At 38.6% G+C, this 13,681-nt stretch overlaps 2 protein-coding genes across 3 annotated transcripts in view; one reads left to right on the forward strand and one right to left on the reverse strand.

Annotated features, from left to right (window-relative positions):
- The window catches only part of LOC134656962 (chromobox protein homolog 1-like), a 179,759-nt gene that overhangs the window by 62,024 nt on the left and 104,054 nt on the right, over positions 1-13,681 (reverse strand). The gene's annotated exons all lie outside the window — the stretch shown is intronic.
- LOC134656825 (condensin complex subunit 3) overlaps positions 1-13,681 on the forward strand; it is a 33,604-nt gene that overhangs the window by 17,156 nt on the left and 2,767 nt on the right. The window contains exons 12-26 of the mRNA XM_063512353.1: positions 3,162-3,290; positions 4,347-4,460; positions 6,036-6,204; positions 6,406-6,488; positions 6,945-7,062; positions 7,335-7,420; positions 8,630-8,749; positions 9,214-9,381; positions 9,861-9,957; positions 10,211-10,285; positions 10,399-10,512; positions 11,178-11,312; positions 11,759-12,061; positions 12,837-13,013; positions 13,056-13,071. Of these exons, the coding sequence (XP_063368423.1) occupies positions 3,162-3,290; positions 4,347-4,460; positions 6,036-6,204; positions 6,406-6,488; positions 6,945-7,062; positions 7,335-7,420; positions 8,630-8,749; positions 9,214-9,381; positions 9,861-9,957; positions 10,211-10,285; positions 10,399-10,512; positions 11,178-11,312; positions 11,759-12,061; positions 12,837-13,013; positions 13,056-13,071 (1,904 nt within the window). The remainder of the gene's footprint in view (positions 1-3,161; positions 3,291-4,346; positions 4,461-6,035; positions 6,205-6,405; positions 6,489-6,944; positions 7,063-7,334; positions 7,421-8,629; positions 8,750-9,213; positions 9,382-9,860; positions 9,958-10,210; positions 10,286-10,398; positions 10,513-11,177; positions 11,313-11,758; positions 12,062-12,836; positions 13,014-13,055; positions 13,072-13,681) is intronic.

Consider the following 13,681-nt stretch of genomic DNA (forward strand, 5'->3'; position numbering starts at 1 on the left):
CCACCTTCCAGCTCCATCATCAGACCCTGAATATCACCTAGTGTCCAAGATCTTGTTGAAACGAATCAAACGAGCTCAAACACGAAGTGGTTTAGTTGCATGGTTGACTGGTACCGGTGACCACCTTCCAGCTCCATCATCAGACCCTGAGTCATATCTTGTGTCAAAAATCTTGTTGAAATGAATCAAACGAGCCCAAACACGAAGTGGTTTAGTTGCATGGTTGAATGGTACCGGTGACCACCTTCCAGCTCCATCATCAGACCCTGAGTATCACCTAGTGCCAAAGATCTTGTTGAGACGAATCAAACGAGCTCAAACACGAAGTGGTTTAATTGCATAGTTGACTGGTTCCAGTGGCCATCTTCCAGCTCCATTATCAGACCCTGAGTGTCACCTAGTGCCAAAGATCTTGTTGAGACGAATCAAACGAGCCTAATCATGTTACTACATGGTTGATTGGTATCCGTGACCACCTTCATCATCATCATCAGGCTTCATCATCAGATGCTTAGTGTCAGCTCGTTTCTAAACTTAAGATACAAATTAAATATAAATTACTAAAAGACATAGAATATAAAACTAAAACTAACTACAATTAAAATAACTAAAACTAAAAATTAAAAATACCTATCAAAATTTGGTGCCCTCGGGAGGGTTGCGATTGCAATTCTCTGCGCGAGAAAGCTGCCCGCGCGGGGGTCACAAATTAAAGGTTTTATTATATAGCTAAAATAGTTTCACTATACAACCTATACCATATGCAATGACGAAAAATGAAAATAAGCGAGTACCTAAGTCAGTACGTATAATTTCTTTCTAGTAATAATGACCTACATAAGTATGTATATTTGCACTGGATTTAGTATTTTCGTACCAAATAACATTTTTAGGACTTTGATATTAAAGTACAGTTAGTGTTGTTATGATTGATTTCAATGTGCTTCACGTTCGGATCAAGAATGTTTAATCCATCATTGTAGTGCGACCGAGGGAAAATGCGGTGGAAGGGTTCGGCGACCTGAGATCGCGGGGCCTGCCGCAGCGCGTAAAATACCTAAACTCGCTCATCCCCGAAATGTAATAGCACTCTTAATTATTTGATGCTCTTTACGTAGGTCTGAATCATCACAACTTCGTATTATTAGATTGCCCCATTAAAAATGAAATAATAAACCAACGAACGAAAAAGAACGTTATAATACCGGTATTTTTTGTATGAAGAAAAAACCGGTTCCCAGCCTTGGGTCAAACCAATTTGTCAGTCAGTAAGAACCAGGAAAACTATACTCATCCTTTTCTTTTGGGTACTAGTATTAGTGTAAGACAAATATGATTTTCTCTATGTTTGAAATGAGACAGTCCTTTGACAATAGTTATTTGTACAACAAGAGATCAAAGTTTGATATTTCTTCGAGTGCTTATTTTGAGTCCCGTGCAAGCGAAAGATTCTATAATTCTAATTTAGAATCTTGAGCGTAGTAAGGGACTCAAAAGCGCACGAGATGTAAATAACTTTGATCTCGTGTAGTTCACAAAACTTTTCACCTCAGCAGTGAGAACATATTAGAGAACCCGAAAAATGTATTCCTTCTTCATCACCTCTATTCACTCATGTTTTCTTAAGATATGCCAACAATTAAATTTTCACCTCAGCATCTCGAACAAGGGTACTTTGCTACTTAAAAACAGTGAGCAAAATCGCATTTTGCTCACTGAGTGAGACAAAATGAGCAAAATGCGATTTTGCTCACTCAGTGAGCAAAATTCGATTTTGCTCACTGTTTTTAAGTAGCAAAGTACCCTTGTTCGAGCTGCTGAGGTGAAATAGTTATTTGTACAACAAGTGACCAAAGTTTGATATTTCTTCGAGTGCTTATTTTGAGTCCCGTGCAAGCGAAAGATTCTATAATAGATTCACGAGCGTAGCGAGTGAATCTAATTTAGAATCTTGAGCGTAGTAAGGGACTCAAAAGCGCACGAGATGTAAATAACTTTGATCTCGTGTAGTACACAACATTTTTCACCTCAGCGCAGTGAGAACATACCTATTAGACAACTTGAAAAATGTAATTCTTCTTCATCACTTAATACCTGCACTCATGTTTTCTTAAGATATACAAACAATTAAGTTTAATTACCGCAATGGAACACAAAAACAAAACGTAATAATAAATTCCAGTAAAATAATATAGAAATAACAAACATTAACTGACACTTCAATCGCCAACTTTGACAACAAAAAAAATCTTTGTAAGATACGGTCCGAATTGCGGATACGTACTATTTGTCAACTATGGTAAAAATTCTTAAAAGTAAAATAATTAATTTTGCGTGATGATCTGTGTATTTTTTGAGTTCGTTATTTTAATTGTACAATAAATTACCTAAAATATAGTATTTTATCAGTTTTTATGAAATCTTAAACTTTATTTTGATTTATTAATTATTAAGAATTCATACTCGTACGTGGTTTGGAACGATGCGGTCTGAAGTTTTTCAGGGGTCTATTATAAACCGTGAATATACTGTTGAATGTCGTTTTAACTTTTTTTTGTCTGTTTCTTTTTGCTAACAGTGTGAAAGGGACAGAGATAATAGAACCCAAGTATTTCGAACTTTTATTAGACTCCGCATGTTGAAATGACATTTGACTATAAAGGTCACTTGAATGTCATTTTGTCTCACTCAGTGAGCAAAATCGCATTTTGCTCACTGTTTTTAAGAATCAAAGTACCCTTGTTCGAGCTGCTGAGGTGAAAACTATATTCTCTACCCGCCCACAAATCAAAACTGAGTCAAATGCAACTGTGTGATTCATTGACAACGCCGTGTTGAAACCGGACTAATCTTACTACAAGGCCCAGACCCCGTAGACAACACGTCAATCGCTAACGCTACGTAGCGAACGAAACGCAACTGTCTCTGTCACACTAATAAGGAAGAGTGATAGAGAGACACAAAGCGATTCGATGGCGAAGCGATAGCGATTGTCACCTTGGCTAGACCGCCTGTTTCCCCTCTGCGTTGGAAGGTTACATGACAATCGCTTTCCTAAAAACTAGAGCTAACAAATCTTGGGGTTAATCGCAGCGCGGAGCCGTGGCGAAAAGGTAGATAGGTAGATTATGTGGTTAATTAGTGTTGTGGTGATGTTTCAGACCATAAAAGAGAAGGTATCGGACGCCGACACGCTGATCAAGTGCCTCACCATTCTAAACGCCGCTCTGGACACACCACAGCTAAAAACTGTCACCCCCATGCTGCTAACCATATTCAACGAGTTAGAAGTAAGTGTCAAGACTCGGAAAATCGCCTGTCATTTTGAAAACATTACCAGACGTGGCTCACTCCGCGATTTCGTCGCGTCGCTACAAGTACATGCGGCCCACACCAATTTTGATGTCTAGCCATAGTAGTTGCCGCGTACCGCTACGGAACGGACGTCTGCTCGCGCTAGCGCCACCTAGCGGTCATATGTGTCGTAACAGGCGCGTTTTGTTAGAGAGTTAACCTTCTGTACCTAGCCTACTATTATTTATTCTGTGACATTACTCTGTTCCATACAACACAGACTTCTTTACACCAATCTCAACAATTAAATATGCCCCAATGACATCCGTAGACCGTAAACGAACATTTTCGACTCTTAAAATGGATCTTAAATTATGATTAGTTGTCTATATGATGGGCGTTTTTTCTAGCCTTGGTAAGTGGTTTAGATATTAGTTAACATGCCAAAATGCCAATTTTTAACATCCTAATTTCAATTTCACTTTATTGCCATGAATTCAGATTGAAATTGCCAGCTTCAGTCAATTCACGGAGTCGTAGTGATTAGTAACTTCAACGGAGCCACGATCGTTATTGGCGTCTTTGCTTAGGGCCTGGCCGCGTAGCCAACATGCCAATCGCTTACGCTCCGTAGCGATCTAAACGCAACTGTCACTGTCGCACTAATATGAAAGAGTGATAGAGAGGCACAAAGCGATTCGATGGCGAAGCGCAAGCGATTGTCGCCTTGGCTAGACCGGCTGGTTTTTAATATTTTGACAGAAAGTTCTTTACTTTCCTTATTTATTGAATGGCAAAACCAAGAGTAAAGAAAAAATTAAAAGAAATAAAATTAGTGCCAAAACAAAAACCGATCAGTAATTACGTACAGTCAGCAGCAGAAATTGCTAAGCGGGCGAGGTGTTCACAATTACCTTGACGCGCTCTTATTCTCTTAACAATAAAGTCGCGTCAAGATAATTCTGAACACCTCGTCCGCTTAGCAACTTCTGCTGCTGACTGTACTACCGCCTAAATATAAACTTATTTTTCTTAATTGTTTGTGTTTTTAGGTGGACATCTTCCAAAACCCAGACATCTTGGAGCCTGCTCTAGAAACAGTGGCCCTATTTGGAATGCTGGACAAAAATTTTGCCAAAGACAACAAGGCATTCTTCTTTGCTAATGTACGTATGAATTAAAACAATAAATTATAATGAAAATATAATAAAAAAATGAGTGAGAATGATGCTTAGGAAATCCGAAAACCATTTATAAGGTAGAGGGAATATACATATTTCCCACTATGATTTTAACTTTATGGCAAAGTGATAGGGTTATATTTTGAATAATTTCTGACGCCCTTATGCCCGTTTGAGGGTTAAATACTGTTGAAAGCATAAGTGTCAAACTTATCCTGTATCTGGGGACTAATACTCGTATTGGCAAGGCGCGCAGTCGGTAGAGGGGGAAGTGGCGCTGATCGTCACAAACACAGGTAATCTTATGGAATGTCTGACATTAGTACTAGCGGCAGCCGCTTGAACTAATTTTACTCCATAAGATTTAACGTAGAAAGTCTGCCAAAATGAGGGCAGCACCAGTTGTGCACCTAGCGAATACATATTTATTACAAATTTATATATTTTTGGATATTTTGATGTCCAATTTTTTTTTGTCTGAATGTATAGGCAATCTATAGACACATCAAAAAAGAAAGTGTTATCAAATGGAAAAACAACCTTCTTACACTAGTATTTAAGTTCATAATTTCTTGCAGCTCTTAAGATCCATAAGCATGCAGTCAATATGCTCTGATCTCAGTGTCGCGTCGCATAGTGGACAAGATGTACGATTATTGAAATAACTTGTATTTAGATTTCTTTTTTTATACACGTAATCTTTTGATTTATTTTAGTAGATAAATACAACAAACAATCAAACGAATCGTTAATAACTAGCGCACACGTCGAAATACACCTTGTGTTATTGTATTTAGGTTAATTATCCATTGTCGTTAGTCACATCATATCGATACTGTTATTGTTGTTATTTTTCATCAATTATTTTTGTTTTTGTCGTAACTGATACCAGTAATTGAACATTCCATTAATGTCTATGGTTGTCCCGTAGAAACGCGAATTTCCACAAGATTTGCAGGTATAGGAGTTCCTTTTTCTGTGACAAATGGTCAAAATATGCTCAAAAAAATAATCATCAGCATTCAACGAAAAAAAGATGCCATGGCGATGATTGTACGGGACAGCCCGTAGAATGCTTCAATTGAAGAAATTTTACTGACTGAGGGCACTGTTTATTAATATGTAGTTCAAATATTAAACCATTGCTTTTTAACAAGCTTTTATTAGGTCGACCTGTATGTAACTATGTAATGGAATCTTGCAAGTTAAATTTGATCCACTTCCCGGTTTCCGATTGAGCTGAAAATTTGCATACACATGTAAGTCGGGTGACAATGCAATATTATGGTACCATCGAGCTGATCTGATGATGGAGACAGGAGGTGGCCATAGGAACTGTGTGATGAAACAACGCAACCTAATTGTGTTAGGGGTTTTTAGAATTGTCTCGATGAGTATTAGTTGTCTGTTGTAAGAAAAGTGAAATTTTTGCCAAAAACTTATTAAATTAAGTTTCCGTAACAGCCTATAGACCCGGTGACTAGTTCGCTTTACATTTCACAAAACCTCATTCAAAAATGCACCATCAACTTGTGAAATTAAGTCGATATCTTCTTACAGCTGATCGACACATCAAACGAGAGTGTAGTGCTCACAGTACTACGATGTATAGTGGACCTGCTGTGCGTGCACGGCGTGCGAGTGTTCGAAGACGAGGAGTCACAGGACGACTCCAAGAACGTGTCTAAGAGCAGGAGGAAGGCGTATCTGGACGCTGTAGACGGGGACGGTACGATATCTTCTTCTCTTTCTGCATACTACAGTTCGCTATTGGCACTCAAGAGCCAACCTGCGTCAGTAAGGCCCCTGCCGATTGTCACTTAAATCAAGTTGTGGCAACTCTGTAAGGGCTACTTGCACCATCCCACTAACCCGGAGTTAAGCGGTTAAATCTTTAACCCGGTGTCAAATTGTACTGGTTACATTTCAGGTTCCATTTCGGAGTCCATCCTGTCAATGTCTCCAGCGCACAGTACCGTTATCGAGCTACTTTTGAAAATCATGGACAGTCCAGTAAGTGTCTCATTGTCTTTGTATTAGAGTTCAAATTTGTCCGGCTCTGGTCCGATCACACGTACCAGTGTGATAGCATCGTTACAATGAACGCGAATTGGGTTTTTTGTTGAAATTATTAGGTAGGTAAATTGTACGTAAAGCTCCGTCTCCATATCGCGCGGCAAACCATCGAACATTGGCTCGCGCGGCAGCCGCGCGCAATGGATACCGGGCGCATCGAGTTGGCTCGCGCGGCAGCCCGGTATCCATTCCGCGCGGCTGCCGCGCGAGCCAATGTTCGATGGTTTGCCGCGCGATATGGAGACGGGGCTTAATAGTCTCAACGACAAATTTTAAAACGTAGTAAATTGAAATGTTTGACTGAAAGGCTTTAAATCTCAGCAATATAGCGATGTTTTTATACTTGTCACGACGACGTCTCATGGTATTATTAACTTGTGTGTTTTGTTGTAGTGTGCATCATACAGGCTGATAATAGTGGAAGGCCTGTGTCGCCTACTGCATCTTGGACAAATTGAATCACCCTCTATACTGAGTCGGTTAATGCTGCTTTGGTTCAACCCTGCTACAGGTAATTTCATAGAAATTATCAATTTTTATATATCATCTGAATTTAGTTTAGATAGATAATTTAGTTTCCCACCGGCTTGCCTGTTTTTGGACGATGAGCAGAGTAGTAAAGGAAATATGTAATCCAAATTGGGTAGCCCCGGCTTGCCTATGGATATGTTTGACGCGCCGCCACTGGTAGACTGGTGGTGGTGGAGACTGGTTGCATCCGCAATTTATTAAATTAAAAACACCAATTACGGAGTTATAACATTCACATTTCATATTTTTTAGTGGAGGAGGATTTGCTACGTCAGACGATTGGAGTTTTCTTCCAAACTTTCCCGGCGAACGTTGACGGGGCACAAGAACAAATACAGGTAGGCTTTAATTACAATTACATTACAGTAAACAACAAGTCTGCCGTATAAAAATATTTTAATTTGACTTCAATTTTTTAAACTTTAGTGAGTGTTTACTTTTAAAATGTCATTGTGCATTCCGTAAGTTTGTCTATCTAATTTGAATTCTCCCCTCATCTACACGAACGTTCGCTGGAAGAGATCCCTTATATGGATAAGTTCGCCTTTGTACGTTTATTTCTGTAAATTTTATGTAAATCTAAACTACTACTACATATTAGCACTCGACATCGTATTTGAGGATTTTTACTTAACTGTGCATCTTAAAGCGCGACTTCAGTCGTGTTTCAATAACGTCAAACCGTTACATTCCTCACAAAATGTATGGGATCTGAGATTGACCGTCAGTTTTGTAACGATTGCTAACCGGCCGTTAAAGGTGCACAGTTAAGTGGAAATGCCAATTTTTAACCACGTGTCGTCGCGAATGGGTCTCAGGACTCAGTTAACCTTTTGGACGCCAATGACCGATGTATCCGCACCGTAGGTTCAACGCCAAAGACCGATTAATCAGTCACAGGCCACAGAGCAACATCGACCTACGTGCATATACATAAAGTTCAACTTTAGTTTTGACACTTCAATGATGTGGCGTCTGAGTGATAGCCACGTCAAATTAAGCCAAATTTGGCCAATCTGCGGAAATAATTCGTGTAGTTTTAAAAATTGGTATAGGTATACCTTATGATGTCCAGATAAACATACTAAAAGTCCTCGAGGGTAGGGTGTGTGCTGAGGGTGTGATTTATGATGAACAATTACGAAAAATCGTCATTTTCTTAAACCGTCTATTTTTTTATCTCTTATTTAATTTTAACAGCCTGTAGCTCCTAAAGTCTTGATCGTAGAGTAAAAATAAACATAACAAAATTTGTAGGAAATTTTATGTTAAAACTTTTGTCCGAAGTAATTACAATGCTATTCGTACAGATATTCGAGATATGAGCAAAAATATGAAAAAACGTACCTTCAACCCCCTCCTACACCCTCAGCACACCCCCTACCCTCGAGGACTTTTAGTATGTTTATCTGGACACCACAAGGTATATCTGTACCAATTTTCAAAACTACACGAATTATTTCCGCAGATTATTCTAATTTGCTTAGGCTATGACAGCTTTTGTGTTTGACACGGCGTGGAGAAGGTTAAGTATTTTTTTTTCTCAGAAAGCGACACTACCTACGTTGCGAACGCTTGCAAACGCTCCATCTAGTTCGCCGCTATCAGAGATAGATCAGGAAGCGGTCGTCAGGTTTATCGTGTCACTCACAAGAATCAACCATGAGGTATGATTATAATGATTTGATAAATTAATATTTATTTTAGCGAATCATGTTTATTTTTGATGCCTGTGTAGTCGAGACATACGGCCCTTAACAGGCATAACAGCGATTGGAAAATTCAGTTCCAGCGAAATGAATTCCAAATTCAAACTGATGTTCTAATGGTTCTTACGGCTGTTATGTGAAAAGTCACTGTCACTGGTTTAAATCTGGTTCAAACACCATATTAAAATTTGTTTTTTTTGGTTTTGGTGGCTCTTTCGCTCTCATGTTTTTTTTATTTAATAAAAAAATAAAATTTTACCAGCTTTTTAGGTGCAATTGGGTTATATACATTTATTTTACGTGGCATTTATGCTTTTTTAATCATTCGAAAATACGTAGTTTAACTTAGTCACGTCACTACGTCAATGCATAAAACTCCTGGATTTTTCTCGTTGCCTAATCAAATCCCATACATTTTTCAGCTGACTGACAGTCAAGGGTCCATGGCGATGTTACTCTGCAGCTACTTAGTCCGGCGTCCATCCTCCTCCGAAGTGGGCCTAGCTTGCCGTATGCTAGCTTTACTATCGCCGCCTAGAGACGCGCATCAGGCTTCTGTGCTGGCGAATATGTTGAAAGAACTCTGTCTCGTAAGTATTTTTTGCTATATTTATATGTGTAAATTTTCACATAATCAAAAGTGAGGGGAGTGTGCATTAGATAGGACTAAATGGCCGGAAAGAGGCAGCCGCAATACTGTTTCAGATTAATAAAAACATCTTCCAATGATATGGTCACGAACGCCTAGCACTTATTAAATCAAATCATAAATCGTTTATTATCAGGCAACAAAGGCCCATAGACTTATGTCAATCTTTCGAATATAGTTTGTCAAAGGACTGTCTCATTTCAAACATAAGTAGAGAGAATCATACTATCTTTGTCTTACACTAATACTAGCACCCAAAAGAAAAGGATGAGTATAGTTGTTTTGATTCTTATTTACTGACAAATTGGTTTGACCAACTATAGTCTATTATTCCATGCGGTCATCTGCTATAACATACCACTGTTTCTGCAGTTTTGCGACCAAACATCAGAACTATGATTTAAATTTTACTTTTTACAGAAACTTCCCGACAAACAGTCGACTCGCAACCTCACGCGTTATCTCGGGGCAATAGAAGCCACCGAACGTCTTACGATGAACAAAATGTCTAATACAGGTGGGTAAATAACGCATAAAATATACCATGTTTCATATAACGCCTGGGGCCCGTTTCTCAAAAGCTTGTAACTAGTTGTAACTGACCACTATACAAGCGGATGTCACTTTTTGACAGCTTTTGTTAGAAAGGGACTTCCACTTGTATTACAAGTTACAAGTTTTTGAGAAACGGGCCCCTGGTGAGCGCGTAGAAAATTATGATGATTGTAAATTTTCGCCGTATCTTTTTATATTACATTCATCCTTTTCAGGAGTTACAGAAGGAACTATGCAAGCGGATGACACAACCTTTGGGAACATAGGAGGCCGAATCACTACCTCATTACGTAAGTACTGTAAACTCGTGCTAAAGTAAATAAAAAGCTGATTTATTCAGAGCTATCTGCTTTTATTAAAAATAATAAATAAAACAATTTAATGTATTTTTATATGTTGCCAGCAACAACACAACCTTTGGCCAGAAGCACCCACGTTGTCGTCAACGACACAGTCCAAGAAGAGGTAGAAATAGACGAGACGTCTCCTACTGAACTCAGTGCAAAAATAACCGAAGGCGAGTTTATTTACACGAGTTTATTTATTTACAATTTACACTAGTACCAAAGGAATTCGCGTAGAAGGCACTAAACATTAGTTCGCCTACGTGACTCGCATTCATGCATAGCTTGTGCACTTTTTGTCTTGATCTGTTTAATGTATTTTTTTGCTAGGGCCTTCAATCTTCGCTATATTATTCAAAATATTCATTTTGTTGTATAGGCTACATTCCTACTAGTCAAGTCAGCTTCTTTTTTAGAACTGTCAAAACGATTTGCTAATACGGAATTTATATGAAAACGAATGTAGTGACGTCACGGTAAACTCACCTACTTTTTATATTTCAATCCGATTTATTAAATACAAATTGTGTTTAAAAATAGCTGCTGTCTATGTTTTACTAATAATTATCTGGTGCTTTATTTCGTGCACGGTTTGAAATAATTTATTTTAAGTACAGGAAACATCCCTATTCCGCAGTATAGATAAAAAGAGAAGAGATAAAGTATATGACTACAATAGTATATGCGTACCTATATAGCGACATGTAAGACGCCGTCAGATAGTATAATCCGATTCGGAAAGTCGGATCCTACCGACCGCGCCAATTATTTAATTTTGTTAAATAAGATTAAAATTTAGAAAAGAGTAACCACATTCTTCATATTTATTTTGATACAGAAAGTACTGAAACTACGGAACCCACTCCGGAGGACAACTCCCCCGAATCCATTCCCGACTCGCAGCCCACACCAGAGGGCGGGGACAGCGACAGCAGCGGAGTCTCGCCAATCAAGAAGGCCAAGGTTACTAAAGGTATTGTGATTCTGGAATTCTGTTATTTAATATTCAACTTTGTATTTAATGGTACTGAGTCGATTTTTGTAGATTGAGCTTTGCAGAGGTTATGTTGATGTACCATGAGACATAAATTACATTGAGTGCCTCAATAGTATTTTTTTATTCAACTATTGGCAACTTAACTCTTTACCAGGCTAAGGGATATTTCCCACATACGGCACTTCAAACATGTGTTCTATTTTCGATGAGTAAGACTGACATTTGATTGTCATTTTTGAAATGTCAGCCTGGTAAAGGGTTAAGATGTAGGTATTGCATTTTTAGTCTAGTAATTTCTGCATTTGAATTGAGTTTTCACTAGTTATTGAAGGTAATTTAAATAGCTATAGATAGATGTATATATACAGGTATATTATTGCAATTAGTTAGTGTAAATTACGTAAGTCGTATCTTCTATTTAGGCAAAAAGAAGAAACTATCCATCACTAGACAAGGGTCAGATACTACTAAAGCAAAAGGCAAGAAAACCAAGGAAGCGCCTGAAGAAACGGAAAACGTAAAAGATAAAGGCAAGAAGAGTAAAGAGACTTCGGAAGAAACAGAAAACGAAAAAGGCAAAAAAGGCAAGAAGAGTACTGAGACTTCGGAAGAGACAGAAAACGTAAAAGGAAGAGGCAAGAAAACCAAAGAGTCTACAGAAGAAACTGAAAAGGGTGGCATTAAGAGGAGCAGGTCTCAGAGATCGCTAGCCGATGTTGATAGAGGTAAGTGATTTGCCAGAATGAGCCTTAACAGGAGCGCCTTAAGATCAAATTTAAATATATGCTCCCTTTGAGAATAGGTTTAAGCGATGCTCCCAGAAATGTGGACACCGCACGGGTTTCTTTGGAGGGAGAATCGTTGTTACCTCTGACGGACAATATCAATCTATTTAATAAAAAATATGTTTGTAATATTTGCCTCGCTTTATTTGTAGTAGAGCGTTTTTTTTTTTTTTTTGTTGTCCCCTACACTTTTTTTTCAAATTTGGGATTTTTTATGTTATTTCTACTCAGAATCACGAGCTCTTTCTATCCTTATAGGAGAAAAAAAGTGTCCTAAGGTTTTTATTTCCATTCCGTCACCATTTTTCATAGACTTTGTATGGCGGTCGCGTAATGGAAAGATCGAAAAATGTATGGAAATTTTGGGACACTTTTTTTCTCCTATTAGGATAGAAAGAGCTCGTGATTCTGAGTCAGTTCTGAGTAGAAATAACATAAAAAATCCCAAATTTGAAAAAAAAAGTGTAGGGGACAACAAAAATAAACGCCCAATAGACGAGAAGAAAGCGGAAATCGATCGAAGTGCAAGTCAATTAAATATATTTGTCTATCAAGCATTATAAATTTATAAACTCATCTAGAGTGCAGACTTGACCTAATTACACTTATCAAACCTCTTATTAACACATTCACTTTTCCCTACAAAGCGGGAAACACGTGTTATCGGCTACGCTCGTGATTTTATTAATGTATAAATAACCAAAATTATTTGCAGCCCAAAAAGCCAAAGCGACCAAATCGAAGAAAGCTCCTAAGTCCCCCTCCCCACCGCCGAAATCCCCCACCCCGCCTCTCAAAGACATCGACACCTCCAACATCACCATCCGCAAGTCCAGGGGCCTGCGGTCCAGCTCCAGCACGGACTCGGACTCTAAAGTTGCCAGTAGGAAGAGCACTGATAATGTAGTGGTCAAGGGGAGGGGGAAGGGGAAAGGGAAGAAGGCGGGTGAGTAAACGCGGTTTAATACTTGGGTACATTTATCGGCAATAATCAGCGGCGGAATATACAGGGTGTCCCAAGAAGTAGTGATATACTGAAGCTGGGAGGTAGAGGACCTAGAGGGCTATCTGAATCACCCCCATGTATGTTCCGCGATTTTTCGTATTTTCGGAGTTATGATTTTTTTTTAATTTTTCACCTATCGCCGAGTACGATGAGATTTTTATTTGTGGTGACGTGAATTATTGCGGTAGATGCTTGATTTTTTTTGTGTGCTAAGCTGATAGATAGGCCAATTCAGTATGGTAACATTTACTATCGTTAGATCACTGAATGGAATTAAAAAAAAAATTAATGCCAAGAAAGATAAAATTACCCAGTATGTTTTATTTTTCTAAGCGCCCTTGAAGTTGTGAACACGTAACTCCGAAAATACGAAAAATCGCGGAACATACATGGGGGTGATTCAGATAGCCCTCTAGGTCCTCTACCTCCCAGCTTCAGTATATCACTACTTCTTGGGACACCCTGTATATAGACGAAGCTCTCAGTACAGTAAGCTGCAGGGATAACTGACCCCCTGAATAGAAACTTGTTTGCAGGGAGGTCAGTTATCTCTG

Source organism: Cydia amplana, chromosome 19, assembly GCF_948474715.1.
Source record: "Cydia amplana chromosome 19, ilCydAmpl1.1, whole genome shotgun sequence".
NCBI lineage: Eukaryota > Metazoa > Arthropoda > Insecta > Lepidoptera > Tortricidae > Cydia > Cydia amplana.